General features: G+C 32.6%; 1 protein-coding gene across 2 annotated transcripts in view; it reads right to left on the bottom strand.

The window, feature by feature from the left end:
* The window catches only part of BRINP3 (BMP/retinoic acid inducible neural specific 3), a 315,037-nt gene that overhangs the window by 169,648 nt on the left and 124,177 nt on the right, over window positions 1–21,212 (bottom strand). For both annotated transcript variants that reach the window (XM_081825165.1, XM_006727836.3), the window contains exon 3: window positions 12,641–12,831. In XM_081825165.1, coding sequence (XP_081681291.1) covers window positions 12,641–12,831 — 191 coding nt within the window. The remainder of the gene's footprint in view (window positions 1–12,640; window positions 12,832–21,212) is intronic.

Below are 21,212 nucleotides of genomic sequence, written 5' to 3'. Positions count from 1 at the left end.
ACCCCCAGGAAAAGAGGATAACTAGTGTGGAAGTGTAAGTGAGTGTATCTCAGAAAGACCAATGAATCTGAGGAAAAGAGTGACCCATGTGCCACGTTGTGAGAGTACCAAAACAAACCTCCTGTACATGGATGTACGAAGAGCAATAGTTCTGTCGTAGTCTAAGAACTCATAATGAGCATCTATCACCCATGCAAGTGCTATGGTCTGAAGGTTTATGTCCCCTCAAAACTTATATGTGAAATCCTAACCCCCAAAGATGAAAGTATTAAGAGGTAGGGCTTTTGGGAGATGCTTAGGTCATGATATCAGAGCCCACATCAAATGGAATCAGTGTCTTTCTAAAAGAGACTCCAAGAGAGATCCCTTGCCCCTTCCACCATGTGAAAATACAAGAAGTCTGCAACCCTAAAAAGGCCCCTAATGCAACCATGCTGGCACCTTGATCTTGGACTTCTAGCTTTCACAACAGCGAGCAATAAATTTCTGCTGTTTATAAGCTACCCAGTCTGTGGTGTTTTGTTAGCAGCCCAAATGGACTAATACAGCAAGAGACATGTCTCATTAAGAAAGGTTAAAAACAAAATGGCAAAGATCTTGGTAAATGTAAATAAAAAGGAAGCAAAGTTAAGTCTTGATATCCAATATTGTAGAATTCAGGCCCAAAATTATTAAATGGGAAAAAGAAAAACATTGTATAATGAGTGCTAAAGACTAAGACTTGCCAAGTTGCTTTAATGGCAACACTTTTCATAAAGCAGAAAATACAGGAAATATAGGTTAAAATAGTACAAGAAATGCAAATTAAAATATATTGATATATCACTTTGCAATTATGGAATTTGCCAAAATCCAAAAGTTTGACGACTTTGCCAAAGCTGTTGGCAAACTGGAAAGAAAACAGGCCCTCTGATATATTTCTGGTAGTCATGCAAAATGATGTAACTATAGAGAGAAATTTGGCAATAGTTAGCAATAATTGACTCAGCAATCCTACTTTTAAGAATCTATCCCAAAAAACACTGGCTAAAATATGCAAAAGTCTTCTTACTGTGGCTTTATTTGTAGTATTTGTAGCAACACAGATACCTACCTAATCAGGAAGAATAAACTATGTTGCATCTATATAGTAGAATACAGTGCAGCCGTAAGAAGTGAGAATGATTTAAAACATTTATTCATAAAAACATTTTTAAAGTAACTAGTTAAGGGGTGCCTGGGTGGCTCAGTCAGTTAAGCATCTGCCTTCGTCTCAGGTCATGGTCCTAGGGTCCTGGGCTCGAGCCCCACATCGGGCTCCCTGCTCTGCAGGAAGCCTGCTTCTCCCTCTCCCACTCCCCCTGCTTGTGTTCCCTCTCCCGCTGTGTCTCTCTCTGTCAAATAAATAAATAAAATATTTTTAAAAAAAAATAAAGTAACTAGTTATCTTCATGATTATAATATTAAGACTAAAATGAAATTCTGGATGATTTGGCAGTTCTTAGATGATTCTATTTAGAAAATATATCTGAATATCCAAGTTTAACGCCTAGCATTCACGTTTTCTACAGATTCCTATAGATAGAAGGAAGCTTAACTGCCTATTCTTTAAAATAATATCTAATCTTTTCTTCAATTCATTAATGTATTAAATTCAAAATATGGTTTCAATTGATTTATTAGAAATTAGTTTTGCCTTCTGGGGATTCAAGAAAACCATTTAAATATGTGAAGAGATCATTTTCACTATCTCTTTTTGGATAGTAGTGAATTTTCTTATTACTGGAGGTGCCCAACATGAATTGAAAAATTATACATCATTGAGCAGAAGAGATAATTAGATCACTAGAATGGACTCTTGCACTGAATTATGAGGTGCTGGAAGAAAGAAAAATATAGAATTAATTATTATAGTTTAGATGTAAGTGTGCCAACTTTTAGTGCCAAATAGATTTGGGTTTTAATACTGGCTTCTATTTAGTAACTGAATGATCTTGAACTGTATAACTTGACTCAGTTTCCTTTCATGTAGCATGAGCAGAGTATTCCTCAAAGAGTAGCTAGATGCATGAAACAGATAATATCTATAAAGGATTTAGAATATGACTGGACTACAGTAAGAATTCAAAAGTTGTTGCCATGGTATTATTCTTTTATTTACCTCAATTCCTTAAAATTTATAATAAAACAACTCATTCCATATCTACATATCTGTAGTAATTTTAGTTATTTTGTCTTATTTGTGATGAACAGAAGCCTCCTTTTCTATTTCTTTTATAAATGCATGAACCCTCATCCTACCATCTGTATCCACAAATGGTGAGTAAATATCTCTCAAAATAGTCCTTTAAATATTATATCTCTCTATATGTCTTCACCCTTCAGGTGAAAATTCTTTAGTGGGACCTCAGTTGAGTCATATATCACACAAAAAGAGAGGAGTAGCATAATCTTATTTTTTTTTTAAAAGCAAATTAAATTAAAAAAAAAGCAAATTAAAATATTTGATTTAAAAATATTTTGTAGATGTTAAGCTGTTCTGTGATAATTTGGAAAATGACACATAACAAGAGCTAGGGATTACTATTTCAGAGTGGTCCTATGTTACGATATGAATAATAAATGCTAATATAGGTTTAAGCAATCAAAGATGTCCATAGAGAAATGATGGCCCATAATCACCAGCATGAGTAAGAACAGCTTCCATTCTCTATCTAGTGGAGATTTAAAAAAATATTTCCTTTGTTTTTCAGAGTCCACATTTGTTTGTAAGGTACAGGTAAATGTGTTTTCTTCCTTCTATCCTGAGAGCAAATATATATTATAGACAACAGAAAAAAATCAAAGGAAAAAATACTGTAAATCTTTATACACATGTATTACAGTTTTACAGTTCATTCTTTGTTGTTGTTGTTTTAATTTGAAGGAGATATGATATAATAAGAGAAAGGAAAATGTGAGTTTTGGAGCCAGGTGTTTGTGAAGGTAAATCCTGACAGCTCATAGTCCTCTAACTTAATGGCTGTGGGGCTTTGGTAAAGTTACAGTCGCCCTTAGCATTTCCATCTCTAAAAGAGAAGCAATATCCTACTCTCATCTGTTTGAAAAGACTAAGCAATATAATTTATCCATAGAACCTGGTAGAACACATATAATATGTACAATAAATGTTGGTTTTCTCTCTTTTCCTTTTTTTTTTTTTTTTTAATTTAGGGCCTAACAGTAAATGTGGAGGTTTTAAATTTTTACAAGTTAGCATTTCATAGATATTAAATTTCACCACAGGAACCTGGACTTAGTCAAAATTGTCTTCTAGTGGATCTTATAATCAAGATCCATGCGATGATTAAAGATAGCAGTTGGTTATTCTTTCCAATAAACTGATAAAGAGAAACCACTCATAAGTTGCTCATGGTTCTTTTCTACAGTTGAACATTAACCCATGTATGCTAAAGCTTTCCCTATAGTGAAGCACGTGAGGCAGTCTAGATTACTGAAATTGTTCTTATGAATACCTTGTTTTAAACCCTTATTTACAACAAACTAGACAACTATGTGATGTAAGCTGGGTAGTTTATGCTAAATTTCAAATGTTATAAATCATGGATTGTTAAATACCTGAGATATTTTGACAAGGCTACTCAATCTTCATCGGAAATAAGTATTTCTTTCCTCTAAAAAATCTGTTTTTTTTTAATTATATATAACTACCATTTTTTTTAAGTTTTTATTTATTTATTTGACAGAGAGAGAGATAGCGAGAGCAGGAACACAAGCAGGGGGAGTGGGAAAGGGAGTAGAAGGCAGGAACACAAGCAGGGGGTGTGGGAAAGGGAGTAGCAGCTTTCCCACAGAGCAGGGAGCCCAATGTGGGGTTCATCCCAGGATCCTGGGATCATGACCTGAGCTGACCTGAGCCCAAGACAGATGCTTAACCAAGGAGCCCGCCCCTTTAACTACCATGTTTTTGTGATGTTTATGGTCTTTATAGTCTTTGAAACTTTTACAGTCAGCTTTAAGAAAAAAAGAATGCAAAAAAAAAAAAAGAAGAAAGCATTCTTTAGTTGTAACTCTCAAGTATTCAATTATAAAAGGTCATCAGAATTCTACATAAATAACACACAATATTCAGATTTAAAAACTGAGATATTATTCAATCAACTAAAAATTCGTGTTCAAATGTCATTTTTATTCCTATTTTTTAAACCAGCTGTAGCTCATAAGCATGACATGAGTACCAAAGGACATCCACACATTTTGTAAAAACTAAATGTGATTCTGAAAACGATTCAACATTCTGAGTTTGTTAGAAAGTAAAAAGGATTAATGACTGTGGATATAAAAAGATGCGATTATTTCACACAGAAATCATGCAGCTGTGTCTTTTACAACTAAAATCCTGCGGGTGTTTATGGACATTAAAAGCACATATTGAAGGATGCTTTCAGAGAGAATGCAAAACAGAAGACAATAAAACAACAACAAAAAACCAATCATGACTTTAATGTTATCCTATGATTGGTTCATAAGAAGCGATTAGGTACATTTGATATGCTGTTGACCTCATTGTAATTAACTTTTCTGTCCTGATTTTCAAATCATCTATGTTATGTTCATGAGGAAGAAAAATTTTAAAGAAATTTTGTACTATTGTATTTTCCTTGGATTTTCTCAACTTGCATTCTCATATATACAGTTATTGAGGATAAAGGGAATGCTCTCAAAAGGTTAGAACAAGTTAAAAAACAATGGATAATAGAATGAATAAAAGAATCCTATGGATAAATCAATAATGATGATGTGGCAGATTGCATTAATTTTTGCAATTACTTTCGGCACAATCATGGATGCAAATATGCATACATAGATTAATGGCCCATTGTAAAGAACTATAAACAGTTCATGAGTGATTTCCTTTAACTTGGTATGGGAAAGGATAACACTTGGGTCGGTGGAATACATGAAAGCCAGTATGCCATGATCTAGTACAAGGTTTGAGCAGCACTGCAAAGTTAAACAAATTCTTTAGCTTTTTCCCTCTGTGAGAAGGACAGCATGTTTCAAAGAGAACCTTCTTCAACTTGATTCTTGGAACGAAGAGACACCCAAAGCAGAACACAGAGGATCCACAATCAAAGCATATTAGTTGTTTTGTTTTTTATTTCTTTACTGTGATGAAAATAGCTCTTACAGATTGACTGTATTTTATGTTATCATTGCTCTGCCCTTGGGTTAGTCTACCAACCTATAATGTATACCATTCCACCCAGACAAAAACAAAACAAAACAAACAAACAAAACAACTGTACATTTATGGTAGATGTCTTCCTGGTCATTCAACTTCCTTACACTGGAAGATCTTATTTTGAATGTCCTTTTTGCTTTTGTGTGAGTTTTACTTATAAAGAACTGCTATTTGAGTAGAAATCTTTCTCATAGGACTAACCAATGCAAACATAGCTTAAATGTAATTGTTTGTAGGTTTTACTTTTGATGTATGTTTTAACCCAAAAATGTTACCCTATTTGTTGGTAATGAGAGATCACATTATTCCTTGTGTTAAAGTCTTAAAATATTTTGGGTATAGCAGCTCTTTTGAAATTATATTTCAGTTTTTACAGTGTACTTTGCTCTCACTACTGATGATTGTCCTTTCTTCGCTTAACATGTTAAAAGGTAACATCCTGATGATATCCCTCCACCAATATAGTGTTGTAGAAAAAAACAGACAGTGTTTTAGAAACAAACAGACATTAAAAAAAAAATCGATCTGAGAAAACTAGGCTTCTGACAAGAAGCAGAGCCAAATATCTAAAGGCAGTAAAAACAGACATGTTGGCTTAACACCAATTGGCATCTGCAAGATATTATGGGAAGGAAATAACTAGTCTTAGAGAGCTTCGACAAAGAAATGTAATATGTTTTGCAAAACACTCCAAATGAAAGCATCAGACTTTTGGATTATTAACAGTTATCCACCCAAAAAGTCTGAAAAATTTTTAAACAAAATTGCCCAGCTACCATAATGTTCTCTATAAAGCAATGACATGAAAAAAGAGGAACTGGAAATAAATAGTTCCCATGTCAGATGAAACTGAATCTACCTCGAGTAAAGCACAATTAAGTTACTTACCTCTCTTTTGGAGTTGTTTACAATGTTATAATGAACATTTTTGTTATGTATGTTACAGACTCCTGCTATTATTTTGGTAAGATTAATTTTCAGAAGTGAGATTTCTCAAACAGTTAAGAACACTCTACATTTATATAGATACTCTAAACGGAACTGTTCAACCTTAATGTGCGTATAAATCACCCAGAGATCTTGTTAACATGTAGATTCTGATTCATTAATCTGAGATGGAATCTGAGATTCTGAAGTTCTAACGAGCTCCAGGTAATGCTGATGCTACTAGATCATGAATCACACTTGAGTAATGAGTCTCTAAACCACAGTAAAACTTATTACCAATTTAAATGTATGTATTTGTCAGTCACCTGTGTGTTCCCTTAAGGAAGGTGTTGGGTCTTTGCACTGTTAGAGGTAACTCAGTACATGTTTGTCGAACAATGGACAGATGATTTATCTACCTTATCAAAGTGCTATAAGTAAGAAAAACATATAACCAAATGTATAAAATACGAAAACTTAACATTTATCTTTTGATTTAGTTGCCAGGAATGTCATTATTAAGATCCATCAACACAGCAATTTTAATCCCAATTTCTTTTGTGTTATGTTTATGACTATTTACAGAAATGGTTTCAAATCATTTGAGTAGATAACTGCCTTAAAAACCATTAAAATTTAATTAACAATATTATTTTAATTTCCATTTTTTGAAAATTTTCTTTGCCAGAAAAATATGAGAAATAAAGATAGAGGGAAAAAGAGAGATGAGAGATAGATTGAGACAGAGATAGAAAGAGACAGAGACAGAGAGGAATGGATATAACTAACCTTATGTAGTATATCTTTAGTTTTAAAAACCAATATGGCAATTTTTTCCCTCTTCAATACCATTATTTTAATGATACCCTGCGATGAAGCTTCAGAAAAGATTTCATTTTCTTGCTTTCAGTTCTTTTTCTTAAAACAGAATATGCATTCTAATAGAGGAAATAGTTCCATGCATTTTTAGTGAGTATTTCTATTTGCATATGGTTTTAGCAGATTTGCTTCTTTAATTATGTTACAGTTATACTAAAATAAAAGGAATTTGTATTTCCTATGAAGAGACCAAATGAAAATGAGAAACACAACCACTAATCAATTTTGAAAGAAGGTGATGTATGACATAGAATTAAAACTATCTGTGGACACTTAATACAGAGTGTAATTTACATAGACAAAAGTGAGAATTGAGTATTTCTGAAATCAAATAAGGATATTTAGAATCTTACACTCATAGGGATGTAAGACAATTTTTAAAAATCGAATTGCTGTTCTATCTATAGTGTATCTTATTGCTTGACTTCTGACCTCTGTTCTTCTTGAAAGAGATACACATGCAAACAGTATATGGTAAAACATGCAAGCTATTAAACTACTTTGCAGCTATAGTGACTTATACACTAAGTGGTTTTGAGGTAGTATTCATTATTTTCTATGCTAGTAAGTTAATGCTACTCTGGACATCATCTATTTTTCCATTCTAATAATGAAAATATTTTCTTTATATAAACAAAATTTAATATCTGATGAAATGCTTAAGTTGAACAATGTGGTAACAAGATACATTCTCATAAGCACTTTCAGGGAAAAAAAAATTAAAAACACACATATTAAAAAAAAAGTAACTATTTCCACTAAAATTTAAATTATGACTTTTAAAACTGTGCATTCAAAACCACTGGTTAAATAGGACTTGTTTTAATGCTGCTGAGAGTGAAAATTATTTTATTAAAGTTGCAAAGGAACAAATCTTAATATATTATCTATTTGTTCCTAGAATGAATTTTGGTTTGATTTTTTAAAATATCTCTACTGGAGCACCTTGGTGGCTCAGTTGGTGAAGCATCTGCTTTCAGCTCAGGTCATGATCCCAGGGTCCTGGGATCCAGCCCCGCATCCAGCTCCCTACTCAGGAGGGAGTCTGCTTCTCCCTCTCCTTCTGTTGCTCCCCCTGCTTGTGCTTGCTCTCTCTTTCTCTGTCAAATGAATAAATAAAATCTTAAAAAATAATAATAAATAAAATAAAATATCTCTATCAAGAAAAGAGTACTTTTTCCTGCACTCCTCTCCATGGGAAGGTATTCTGTCCAAACAATCCTTGTCCCTGCATTCTTGACTCTGCCAACAGAAGTACAGTGAGTTAACAGAAAGGCTGGTGTAGGAAAGGGACTGACATGAGTAACCCCGCTGCTTCCTCTTCTTCTTCAAGATGTGCCTGTCAGGAGAGAGCAAAAGCTCTGGTCTGTTCTTCACTGTGTTGGGCTGTAGAGAGCCTAGGTTGATATGGGAGCCACACATATGCTCGTGTGACCGTGGGTGGCTCAGGGCTATAATCATGACTGTTTGGACAAGTCTGTGTAATACTAGAGATGAGAGTCAGGCATCATTTAAAATTATTATAAATATTTTGTTACAACACTTTATAAAATTTTAAGTGAATTTTTTGGGCTGCATCTTCCTTAGTCTTTCTGTCTTTTTCAATTGATCCAGAACCTAGGTTTGGTGTTTTATGATGGGCACCCTCCCTCTCCCCAGTCAACTCAGCGGTTTTAAGCTCTTTTTATTTTTTTCCTGTTCACTTGTGTTTTGTTGTTGTTGTTCTATATTCAGTACACAGAGACACTTTTATTCCAGTATTTGTCATATATTGTATTATAATGAAATATATTATAAAAATAGTCATGAAATATATTCCATAGTTAGAAATCAATATATCTCAGTAGTGCAATCTTTTTCAAGATTGATTCCTCATATTGAGCAGCTTATTTTAGATATTTAAACAGTGATGGAGTTTAGATATCATTATCCAAACAGAAGCAAGCTGAATTACTATATTGATAAATAGTCTGGAAGCTATAAAATGAAATAAGTGTGGAAAATGATATATATTGAAGAAGGTTTTTTACAATTTATTTTTCCCTATAGGGAGATAATTAAATCACTGGCTTTATCTATCATAAAATATCCCGTTAAAGGCTTCAAGTATGCTATCCAAAGTTTTATGTCTAAGTCAATAATATGATGTACTAAATAACTCAGGGAAAAAAGACATTTTTTATTTATTTCTTTTTCATCGCTTTAATACTGAGAGAATTTTACACAACTCATTTTTTAAAATGTTTAAATTTAGTTGAAGATCTTGTTATTTAAGAAGCAAGAAATAACTGGCCTTTTGTTTAAAATGTTTGCTTATATACATGACATCCTCAGTGTGTTAATATAAGGGTTGTTACTTAGTTGGTTAAGGAGAGAGCAAGAGAGAGAATTAGCTCCAGTTAAATACCACAAATCTCATTTTTTTAAAAAATGGAATGATACAACTTCATGTTCAACCAGGTAAAACATATAAAGCGAAAATATACTTACAGCAACAACAAAAAAAAGGTTTAGTGTAATTACAACAGCAATATTTTTAAAATTGCCTGAAATCAACCTGGTGTACATTTTAATTGCAAATAGTTATATCCTTAAGCTACTTAAATAATTTCATGCATTTTAGTTAACTTATTAACATCACCCAGCAGAGATTCCTGAAAGAAACTATAAGTAACATTTAGAGGAAAAAAAAAAGAATTCTAATAGAAAATACCAGGAATATTAAATCCAAGGAATATTCAAAGGGTAGAAGGCTAGGGAGCCTGGAAATTCCATGTCTTCCCCTGCTCCACCCCCACCCACTCCATGTTTTGCCTTTAAGGACATGCTTGAACAAGACTTTTAAATAATTGAATTTTGAGAGAACATATTACTATCATTGAATAATCAACCTGAAGAAATGATTTAATCCCACAAAAGATTTTTAGACCATGTTTATACAGACAAAAAACATACACAATAAAAACTAATCTGAAGGCCAACATGTAGCATCTACAATGCCAAAACAATGAAAACAAATCAAAAAGTTACTGTAATTTTAGTATAAGGAACAAAAATGTCCACAAAAATCATCTGTACTTTTTATCTGTTCTGCCTTTCCTCTGTCACTTGCTTCCTTTCTTATTTGGAGAATGTATTTTATGTTCTGAAATTCTGGGTATTACACATTGTTGACACAAATGTGATGAAGCCTAATATGAGTACAAGACCACTGAACTTTTTAAAAGAAGTTATAGTAATAATTTAACTTTCACTTTTACTTCAGACTTTATTGCATTAATAATCATTGACCTTACTAACCCATACAGACACAGCTTTCAGAGACTCAGTTTTTATAATTATTGGGATATTTTATAATTTTTTTCTATACACACTACTGTAATAGCAATAACATAAATTCTTTGAATGTTTAAATTATGCCACACATTGTGCCAAGACTATCTTCCTGTATGTACATTAATCTTCCCATGACCCTACCACACATATATTACTCTCCGACTTTCTCCTAAAAGAAACTAACAGAGAAGTTACTTAACATTTTAAAAATGTCACAATTGAATAAAATAAAACTTAAAAAATTCACAATTGGTTAAAAAAAGAAGGAGAGTCAATTTTCAATACCAGGCTGATCCCTTTATCTTATTATTTTAGTATTATTCACTTATGGAGGACAGAGATAATGTGTTTTCCTGGCTGACTTTGTCTGTCTGCCTAAATCATCCACGTTTTCCACCTTTAATTCCTTAAGGTTATTTGGCCGACTTATATTTCCACATTGTGTCCAGAAATCTCCTTTTCCAACCTCTCCATGCCTTGTTCACCTGTTCTTGCTTGCATCCTCCTTCTCTCCAATTCTGTATCTTTATTTGTTTAACTGACTGTTTTGGCTCTTTGGATTCAGTTTTCATTTAGTCTTCTTCTTGAATTAGATCTCAGTTATCTTCTGTGTGTATCATACTTTTGACATCTGTTTAGTGAACTTGAACATCTCAGACTCTAAACGAAGTTGTAGTCTCATTTATTCATTTAACGAATATTTAATGAGAACCTATTATGTGCCAGGCACTTATAACTATGGGGGTAAACTGTGACAAATACAGGCAAGTTTCCTGTTTTCAAAAAAATATGCAGAAATGACAGATAATAAGCCAAGAAACTAATAAATAAAATATTTCACATAAAAAAAATACAATGAAGAACACAAAGAAGATCATGGAATAGTGGAGACTATTGGTGGACTACTGGGTACTATTCCTGGTAGCATGGACAGGAAAGCCCTCTATGGAAAGTAACATTTGAGCAGAAAAATTGTCCCGAAGGTCATTGTGGCTGAAAAATAGAGCATGATGAGAGGAGAGAAAAGTTGAGGTCTGTGGTGAAAGCCAGTATCAGACCCTTCATGTAGTGCATTATAAACCGTAGCAAGACATTTGGATTTTATGTTAAGTGGCTAGTTACAGGTTTTAATTGACACACGGAATGATTTGACCTGATCCAAGTTTTAAAAAGATCTGTGAGGAGCATGGACCTCAGGCATATTCTGGAGAGAAACGTGATGGTGACTTGGTCTAGGGATGCCCGGGTAGAAGTCAGAAAGGCTTGACATGGGATATATTTTGGGAGAAAAAAAGGACTGGCATGACTTACTGACAGACTGGACTGGCAGCTACAGGAAAGAAAAGACTCATCTTCTAAGGTAGGAAAAATGAAGAACCAGTGGCCTTTCATACCACCGCACCATTGGTGTGAATCAGTCTGTCCGGATTCAGAAAACTTACTGAGGAACAGACAAGGAAGCAGAGAATCACTGTTTTCATATCCAATTATATTCAGTGCTCTTCATTATAGGAAAGAGTAACATCCTTTTCTAAATAAAATGGATGGACATTATTTAAAGTCTTACACAAAACTAAATACATGGAATTCTGGGATATTTTTAAGTTTTAGGAAAATCCTATTTTCCCTATTACGTTACCTCCCCAATTATCATCTAAGTGTATTCAAAATGCTGAATTATATATCACCATGATAAAACACATATTAATGGTATTAAAACCACAGATTTCTTATTTTTTACAAATTTATAAATTGAAGAAGTGACATTATTAATCTCTACTTTTACATTACACATCATAATTGGTATTTATTTATCATTCTCTCTATATCATATATGAACCACAATGAGAAATACTAAAAGAGTGCTAACAAACGTAATTTTAGATCTTCAACATTTACTTCGGGAAACTTTTCCTGTTCTCTGTAACCAGAAGTGACGACTTCCACTTGTGCCTGACTGCTTATTATTTATTTTTTAAACAGAATTTGGCACATCCCCTTGCATTAGAGAGTGCAGCAGCTATGACTGTATTTAATGCATGCTGTTATACTGTACATTGCCTTCAGGCAGGAACTAAGTAATAATCAGCTACCTTCCCATTGTGAATACCATAGAAGGCATTTAGTAATAACTCAGTGAATGCATTGAATAAATGAATGAATTCTAGAATTATTCAAACTGAAGCTATCTGGATTAATCAACACATTTTTCCCTGACTTTCACAGTTTTATGCACAAGTACACATAGGCATAAATATTTTCAAAGAGTCGTACCTCCCAAAGTAGCCGATAGCAAGAAATGGGTCCCATATTTCTTGATAAGGTTTTCTGTGATTTGCTGAAGGGTAGGTCGACGTCCCAAAAGTCTTATGTTGCGGAAGAATTCAGGAGCAAGAGGCAATGGGGAGCCAAGGAAATTTCTTCTCTCAACTGCAAGGTTATTTACTTTCCAGCGGCCAAACTCCCTGAAAAGCAAATTTATTTTTATTCATACGTACATAATCTATCTGAGTGTTTTCATTTGAAAAGTTCACTTGGTAGTTTCGCTGGGGTCACCCCATTACAAAGAGTCTGGCCTGTAATAATATGTCACGTGCCATGAGTAGGAGAAGCAACATTTATAATTTATGTAACTGGAGTGAATATTCTGAAACTGAATCATATACAAGAAAAAATAAGCCACTTAAAAGAAACAGCTTCCACTGTTTTTTTATTTTTTTCTCCCAAGGAAAGATACGCTCATAAACATGATTTTGTTATGCATAGAACATGAATGTAGAGCTATTTAAAAAAATCACTAAGGTAATATTTTATTATTTTGTAAGGGAAATTGTAAAAAAGATAATGAATTTATTTTCATAATTCTAAGGATTCCTTTCTCTATTTTAGAGTAGGACCTTATAAAATTTCAAGACTATTATAGAGCTGTAGGAGAATTTAAAAAAAAAAAAAAACATGATCAAAAGACAAACTTTTTTTACAGTAATTATTGTTTACAACATATTTTGAAACCTAAATTCAACTCCATTAGCAATTTCTCAAGATGCAAATGACTTTTCAGGTGAATTTGGCCAAATGGAAATGGAAGATATAGTTGTAAATGATTTATACATTTAAACAAAGATTTTTACATTTATATTGAGTTAAAATCCATCTAATGAGATACTTTAGCCAAGAACTATGGTGAACTGGATTCTCTGATTAACTGTACAGATTTTTACTGATGAGTGGTCTGATAAAAATCTCAAATACCTTCCACAGGGAAGAATTCCATCTGCCAGGCCTAATACTCCCAGGTGTTTTATAACTTAATTACTATCTAGCAAATAAAATATTGAATAAATATTGTATAAATATGTGCCATATTTATGTATATTTTTCCTCCAAAAAATGCCTGCAGTGCACCAACGAAAAGTGAATGATAAAAGGATACATCAGTGAACCAGACCAATACTGTCCATGTCCAAATGGAGCTCACATTCTAGAGAAAGTTTTAAAAATAAATAAAACACAGACATTAACTTAAATTTTAAACAAATGTCCGAGTATTATAAGTGCTGAGAGCTACCACAGAGAGCCTGCTGTGATACGCCATAGAGCTGTGGGCAGTGGGGCCCTGTTTTACTTTCAGTGACCAGAGAAGGCAACTCTGGAGAGGTGATATTTAATATTTAGGCACTCTCTGAAGGGAAAAAAAAAAAGTTGCTAAAGGAGGGGAAGCAGGGAAAAGATTTACACAGAATAATGAAGAATAGTAAATACTTGCAGGACAAAGAGGTATATCCTTGACAGAGCTTCTAACTAGGAATATTTCGCTCATGTGACAAATATTTGGCAGCCCAAAAATCCACTCAGTCTTTTGGAAATTAATTATAAGATAAGGCTCACTCAGGGATCTAGGGAAGTCTTCAGCCTGAGAATAAGTCAATTTAGTGTTTCTTTCATTGAGAAACTCTTGCCATCTCCTCCATAAATCAGCTGATCTAAACAGTTTTGTTCTACTGATGGTTCTCAAACTTCATCACCTACTAGAGTCACCTGGAAACTCCACCCCAGAGCTTTCTGATTCATTAGGTCTGAAGTGGGATCCAGAGGTTGCACTTTTAACAAGCAACGCTAATGCTGCTATTCAGAAAAAAGCTATTAATTAGGTAATTTGACATATTGTCTTTAAAATTTTCACAAAGTGCTCTATTTTCAGTAAATGTAGGGTTTTTAGAGATCCTATGCTGGATTTATTAATTCATGTTTCCTCAGAAGAGAGTACGGATGTCTTTTATCTTTCAAAACCTGGGTTGATATTAACAAATTTTTATGTCTTTTCCTTTTATAAAAAATTTACCGGAATTAATTGCACATGTATTATATATATATGTATAGTGTATAACACATTATATATATCTATAATATATAACACATTATATTTTATATATATAATACATTACACACAACATATTTACATATATAGCTATATATAAATTATTATAATTACATGTAAATATTTATATTATAATTCATTATATATTATATATAATGAATTATAATTACATATATTATATACATATACATATAATTACACACATAATGTATACATATAATTACATATTACATTATGTGTAATATGATATATATAACATATAATAATGTAAGTATAATATACTTATTTTATATAATATATGTAAGTATATATTCAAATTTGTGAAGAAGAGTGTTTAAATAAAACATTTAAGTTTTAATATTTTGTGATATATCTCAAGGTATATAATCATATAATGCTTGCAAAAAGTTATTTATCAAACCATGATCTAAATAATAGTTACTCAATTCCAAACTTTAAAGGCTTCTCAAATATGTACTTTTTTTATTTGCTGAAAAAAGTTTATAATTTTGTCAAGGAGTGGCATAACTTGAACCTAAAATTGTGGTGTATCTTTTTCAATGATTTAAAGTGCTAAATTTATAAACTCATATGCATGTATTCATAACATGTGGGTTACTAAGTGAATTAACTGGACTTTAACCAAGAAGATTGATTCAATCTTGTTCATACCATATAAACTCTTGATTGATATTGTTCATACCATATAAACTCTTTTTAAATGACTAGGTATCTCATACTAGATGACTGTGGGTAAATACAATTCTAGTGCAATTCTAGTCTTTCTTATCTTTTTAACAATTAGTCACCATACAAATAAAAACCCATGATCTATTCTGACCTGACTTAGTACTTTCTTTGTTCCTCTTAAATTTGACAAAAAAATAGATATAATATGAAAGAGCTATAGCAAACTTATGTCATTTTCTGAAATCAGTTTTTAACACTAATTTATAAGAAAATGTATTAATTGTTCACTATTATTATCATTACCAGAAATCTTCTAGCCTTGTAGATGAATGTAAGAAAAGCCCTTACCTCAAGAGCTCAAAGATTATATTTAGCAAGATAAAATGTAAATGAATAAATTTCAATTCAAAGACTTCAAAATATTTTTATGTGCAAAAATACAACTGTGCAGTACTTTATTTAGCATAATTCCTCTACCCAATTTATCACTATCCTTTAATGTAAGTATATTAATCTAACTTAATTTGAATATGTTTTCTCTTCCCCTAGATTCACATACCATGGAAAGCTATGCAGAGCCTAAGACTGTGGACAACTCTCCAGGAAGCTTTCTTCAGTTGCCAGGTGCTTTTTATTACCTCAGTCTGTAAACCCTGATGAAGTTTATAATCTCAGTTTACCTTCCAACATTTCGTTGGACAAAACACTTTGCCATCCCATCTGATTATCCTCTCTGTCACATAACAACCAAAAGTAAAGGACAACTCTTTGGGAGTATCATTAAACTAAGACTAATACTAAGACAAATTAGCCAAATGACCAACCAATCTAATTAATTAATTATTTTTTTAAAAAAACCCATTATAGTTAGTAATTATAGCAAATTCTTTTCTTATCTTGAAAGCTCTATCTAAAATTCTTCTCCTAGGGGCACCTAGGTGGCTCAGTCAATTAAGTGTTGCCTTAGGCTCATGTCATGGTCTGGATCCTGGGGTCCTGGGATCAGCCCACATCAGGCTCCCTGCTCAGCAGGAGTCTGCTTCTCCCTCTCCCTGCTTCTCCCTCTCCCCACCCCCTGCTCATGCTCTCTTGCTATCGCTCTCTCTCGAATAAATAAATAAAATTTTTAAAAATAAATAAATAAATAATATCATTCTCCTAGTTTTTCTTTCACATTTTGTATGAAGAATAAAGTAATATATTATACTTTCATTGTGTATATCCAAAAAGTGTAATTTTGTGTGGGTGTGTAAAAAACACAAATGTTGATCTGAGATCTCTCATTTCCACTCTCCACATTATTGGTTTGTATTGTAATGATACATGATCACTGTTATAATCTCTACAGATTTTTGGTGAAAACCCAGATAGAAAGCACTGAAATAATCCTGAGAAGTGACAGGAAGAAGCACTTTAAGTAAAGGAAGTCATCTCTGGACCGTTAAGTACCACACTGTGAGTAGTGAACATTAGGTATGCATACAAATATTCAGTGTCTCTTCATCCCTGGCACAGGATGAAGTTGCAGTTACTGGTGTTTTTAAAATCAGTGCGGCCATGTGGCTTACTTTGATTAATAAAGTATGCACATGTATGGTTATGCTGGTCCATCAGCCTGGGATCCTAATAAACAATGATGATTCAAATCCCCATCCCCCATCCCCACTCCTGCAGCTTACTGGGATGAAAAAGCTCATGAAATAAAAAGATATTTTGTCATGCAAAGCTATCAAGATTATGGGTTTGTTAGTTGGTTTATTTGTTTGCTTTCTAGTAATATAATCTAGTACATCATAAGCAACATATTTTGACTTTGGGGTAACTTGAGAAGGCAATAAGGAACTAATGGTTGTATATAAATTGGAAACTTATGGATGCAGGTTTTTTTTTTCTTTCCTGGAGGTAAAATTCATCCCAATTGCAACTAGACCATGCATTCATTAAATTTTGGAGAAACAAAGCAATGGAATACTGAATTGAAAACATACTGTCGGGTATGATTATCATAATGAGAGCATTTTACCTAAAGGATCTAAATATTCCATCCAGATTCATTATGTTTATATTAAATAAGAAAATTGTTGCATCTAACTGAATGCTCCATTCTACCTGAAGCCTTCACAGTACATAAATATCTTCCCATCATAACCTTTGGAGGTCTTTAAATGAAATAGGCACAATCACTAGAGTTTAATGTAACTCAGCCCCTTTAGAAGCAGCACTATTTTGTGGAACACACAAATGGGCTATAAACAGTTCAGCCAGAACATTGCTTTGAAAATGTTTTTGTTGGCTCTAAGAAGCCTCTATTAGTTGATTAAGTTATATGTTTTCCTGTTAAAAATTCTGACTTGCAGGCATCTAGTATTATGTATGTCTATGTAATGTTTAGTTTTCTACAACAATATTTATTAAAATTTTATCTGTACCCATCTCATGTAAAAAGTTGGAAAACAAGAATGACATCAACAAATTCCATTTAAATAATGATTACATCATTGCCATATTGTCATTGACCTTTCTTATTAGTATTTAAATTCTGTGTGAATACATAAATATACTCAGTGTATTAAAATATATTAACTACCACAGTTTCTTTCAAATTACACATATATATCCAGTTCCTGAAAAATATAGAATCAACCACTGTTGATATTCAATTCAATAACAAAGGAAAAACAGGAATAAAAAAATTGGCAAAATCAGATGATGCAGTTGCTGAAAAGATTTACCCCTAACTACTAATTTACACTAAATAAAGTTGCTTATCTAAGTCTTAAGAGGTTATTATTATATTATTTTTCACAACACTACATTTGTTGGCTTGTAATTTTAATTCTCTCACTATTAATTAAATTTGTGTACACAGCAGAATATTAAAACACAATATATTACCCAAGTACTAATGTATGGCGAACAAATTCAGCATAAGAATCATAAATTGGCTTGCCAATCTTGAGTAGCAATATCCGTCTAATTGCATCTATAAAATCATACTGATCTTTAAAAATGCCACTAATAATCAATACTAGCTCCCCATAATTCTGTGTAACTGTTACATGTAAAAATGGTTCTTTGAACGTTCTCTCCTTATAGCTTTCACATCGCACAGATGATGCTGTTTTCCATTTGGCCAGGAAAAGGGAAATATTCCTAATGGCCTGGATGACTGTAGCTCTGAAGCTAGTGTTTTTAAAGCAGCTGAATGCTAAGCAGTTGGCAGAGTAGATAATCCACTTTCTTTTGCCCTCCTGCCCCTTGAGACAAATCAACATTAAAAAAAAATTAACAGTAGCGAGTTTTTAAAGCTTGAGAGATATTTTTGGATGAGGATAGGAATTTAGCACAATGAATCTATGCAAATAAAATACTGGAAGAAAAGACCAATGAAAAATATGACTTTCGTAAAATGTGTACATGCAGGATTTTTTAGAAGCACCATTAATGACTATAATATTTTGAAAGAGTTGCCAACACATACTAGATTAGAGAAGACAAATTAGCAGGATTGCAACAAAATATTGCCCCCACCCTTACAAAGCAACAAGAATTAATTGTAGGTGTAGCTTCTTATCTATATCATTGAATTAAATAAAATGGAGGTGGGGTTATAGAGAATTTTTTAAGGAATGGTTTGTGGCACTCAATAAATACATACTGAATTTCTAACTATGAAAAAATGTTAAAATTTCAGGGCTATGAAATAACTGAAAATTAATTTTATCTTACATAGCTTTAAGTTATTTTCTGTAATTTAATAGATAGGGTTTTATTCAAATTTTAAGGGAAATGCCACAGAATTCAATGTAGTTATATGTTTTCCTGTTAAAAATTCAATGTAGTCAATGCCATTATTCTTAAAAGTGACTCATTTAATAGAAACATAAAGGTATCACATGCTGTACCCACACAGATATATACATAATATAGTAATTTATTATTTACATGTAAATTAAACTACTCTTTTGAACAGATGTTAGCAAAAGTATTGATGTAAAAAATATACATACATGCTGTCAATGAAGGACTTTCTAAGTTGAAGAGAAGGAATTAAGTAACAAGCAAAAGCATTTCTTTCTAAATTTTGGAACTATAGTTTTACATCTGTTACAACTTACCACAATTCTCCATCAATCACATTAATAAATATAGAGATTTGGTCATTATTAATCAGTATAGACAAGCCAAGAGACAAATACAACTGAGCGAAAATAAAATACTCTGATTCTCTCTGAAACAAGAAATAAACAAATATGAAGGTCCCTTTTTTTTACATTTATAATTTAAAGGATATTTATCTTGGTTAATTAGTGAAAATATTTGCATTTCACACATTAATTTAAATATTTTAGGGAGGAAATGTTAGCTTTTCAAAAAAGAATAGATTTAGGGGCGCCTGGGTGGCTCAGTTGGTTAAGCGGCTGCCTTCGGCTCAGGTCATGATCCCGGGGTCCCGGGATCGAGTCCCACATTGGGCTCCCTGCTTAGCGGGGAGTCTGCTTCTCCTTCTTCCTCTACCCCTGCTTGTGCTCTCTCTCACTCTCTCTCTCCCTCTCTCAAATAAATAAATACAAATCTTAAAAAAAAAAGAGAGAGAGAATAGAGTTAGGAGTCAGCTGAAGTTTCAAATCCCACCCTCAAGAGTTAAATTCACAAAATTCAAAGTCCTCTGAATTCTGGCATATTCTTAACCTCACTGACATAAAGTCATTTCACTTAGGCACATACATCTAACAGTACTAACTCTATAGAGTTTTTAAAGAAGCAGAATGTGTAACACTTAACTAAAATCGTACAGGGGACATTGTTTACCTCTTAGCAAAGTTTGGTATGTGTATGCTCGTGAAGTCACAAATTTTTTGTCCTAGGATGTCAATTGTTTAAATATATATAAACATTGATCAAGGTAATAAGCCTTAGTGGAATTAGTAAAATTAACAGAATAATTTATAAATAAAGCCATATTCAGAGAATCTACAAGGGCATCTAGGTGGCTCAGTTGGTTAAGTGTCCGACTTGATTTCGGCTCAGGTCTTGATCTCAGGGTGGTAAGATCAAGCTGTGTCGGTGTCAGGTTCTGTGCTCAGCACAGAATCTGCTTGAGATTCTCTCTCTCCCTCTCCCTTTGCCCCTCCCCCTGCTCACATATTCTTCTCTCTCTCAAATAAATAAATAAATAAAATTTAAAAAAAAAGGTAAAAGAATCTACAAATTGCTCTTCTTTGTCCAGGCACAGACTAATAAGTTAAATGCTCATGAGGAAGTTTATTGCCAAAAGAATAGTTACCTGCTAATGAAAAATTAATCTGCTTGTGATAATGTCTTTAAACATTTAAGCAATAACTTCATTAAGATTTCTTTATGGTGGTCCAGTCTCTACCTTAAATATTGGATCAAACATTCACAAACCATGGATTATGACAACTAGCTAACCAATTAAATATTTGAACTTGCAATAAGTTACAAATTCATATGCTGCTTCATTTCAAGTAATATAATGTAAATGTAAGATTAAGGGTCATTCTCTTTGAGAATAATTACAATTTTTAGAGGCAATGAATATAAATTGTTAATCTTTTTAATGAAATTTTTGCATAATAAAAATTAGTTTTTAAATTGTAACTCAATTTAATAGAATATATATTTTTTCCTGAAATAGGTTTTAAAATGGCTTAAAGAAAACTCTTCTTAAAATGCTACGATTTTTCCCATGTAGTTAAGGGAAATAAACTTGCCATTAATTTTATGTCTTTTGCATCAACACATGGAAGAGAGGCT

The sequence above is a fragment of the Leptonychotes weddellii genome, chromosome 6, assembly GCF_054177405.1.
Source record: "Leptonychotes weddellii isolate Sample4059 chromosome 6, ASM5417740v2, whole genome shotgun sequence".
NCBI classification, from domain to species: domain Eukaryota; kingdom Metazoa; phylum Chordata; class Mammalia; order Carnivora; family Phocidae; genus Leptonychotes; species Leptonychotes weddellii.
The sequence above is the reverse complement of the archived record's forward strand: the minus strand, read 5'-3'. Positions and strand labels throughout refer to the sequence as shown.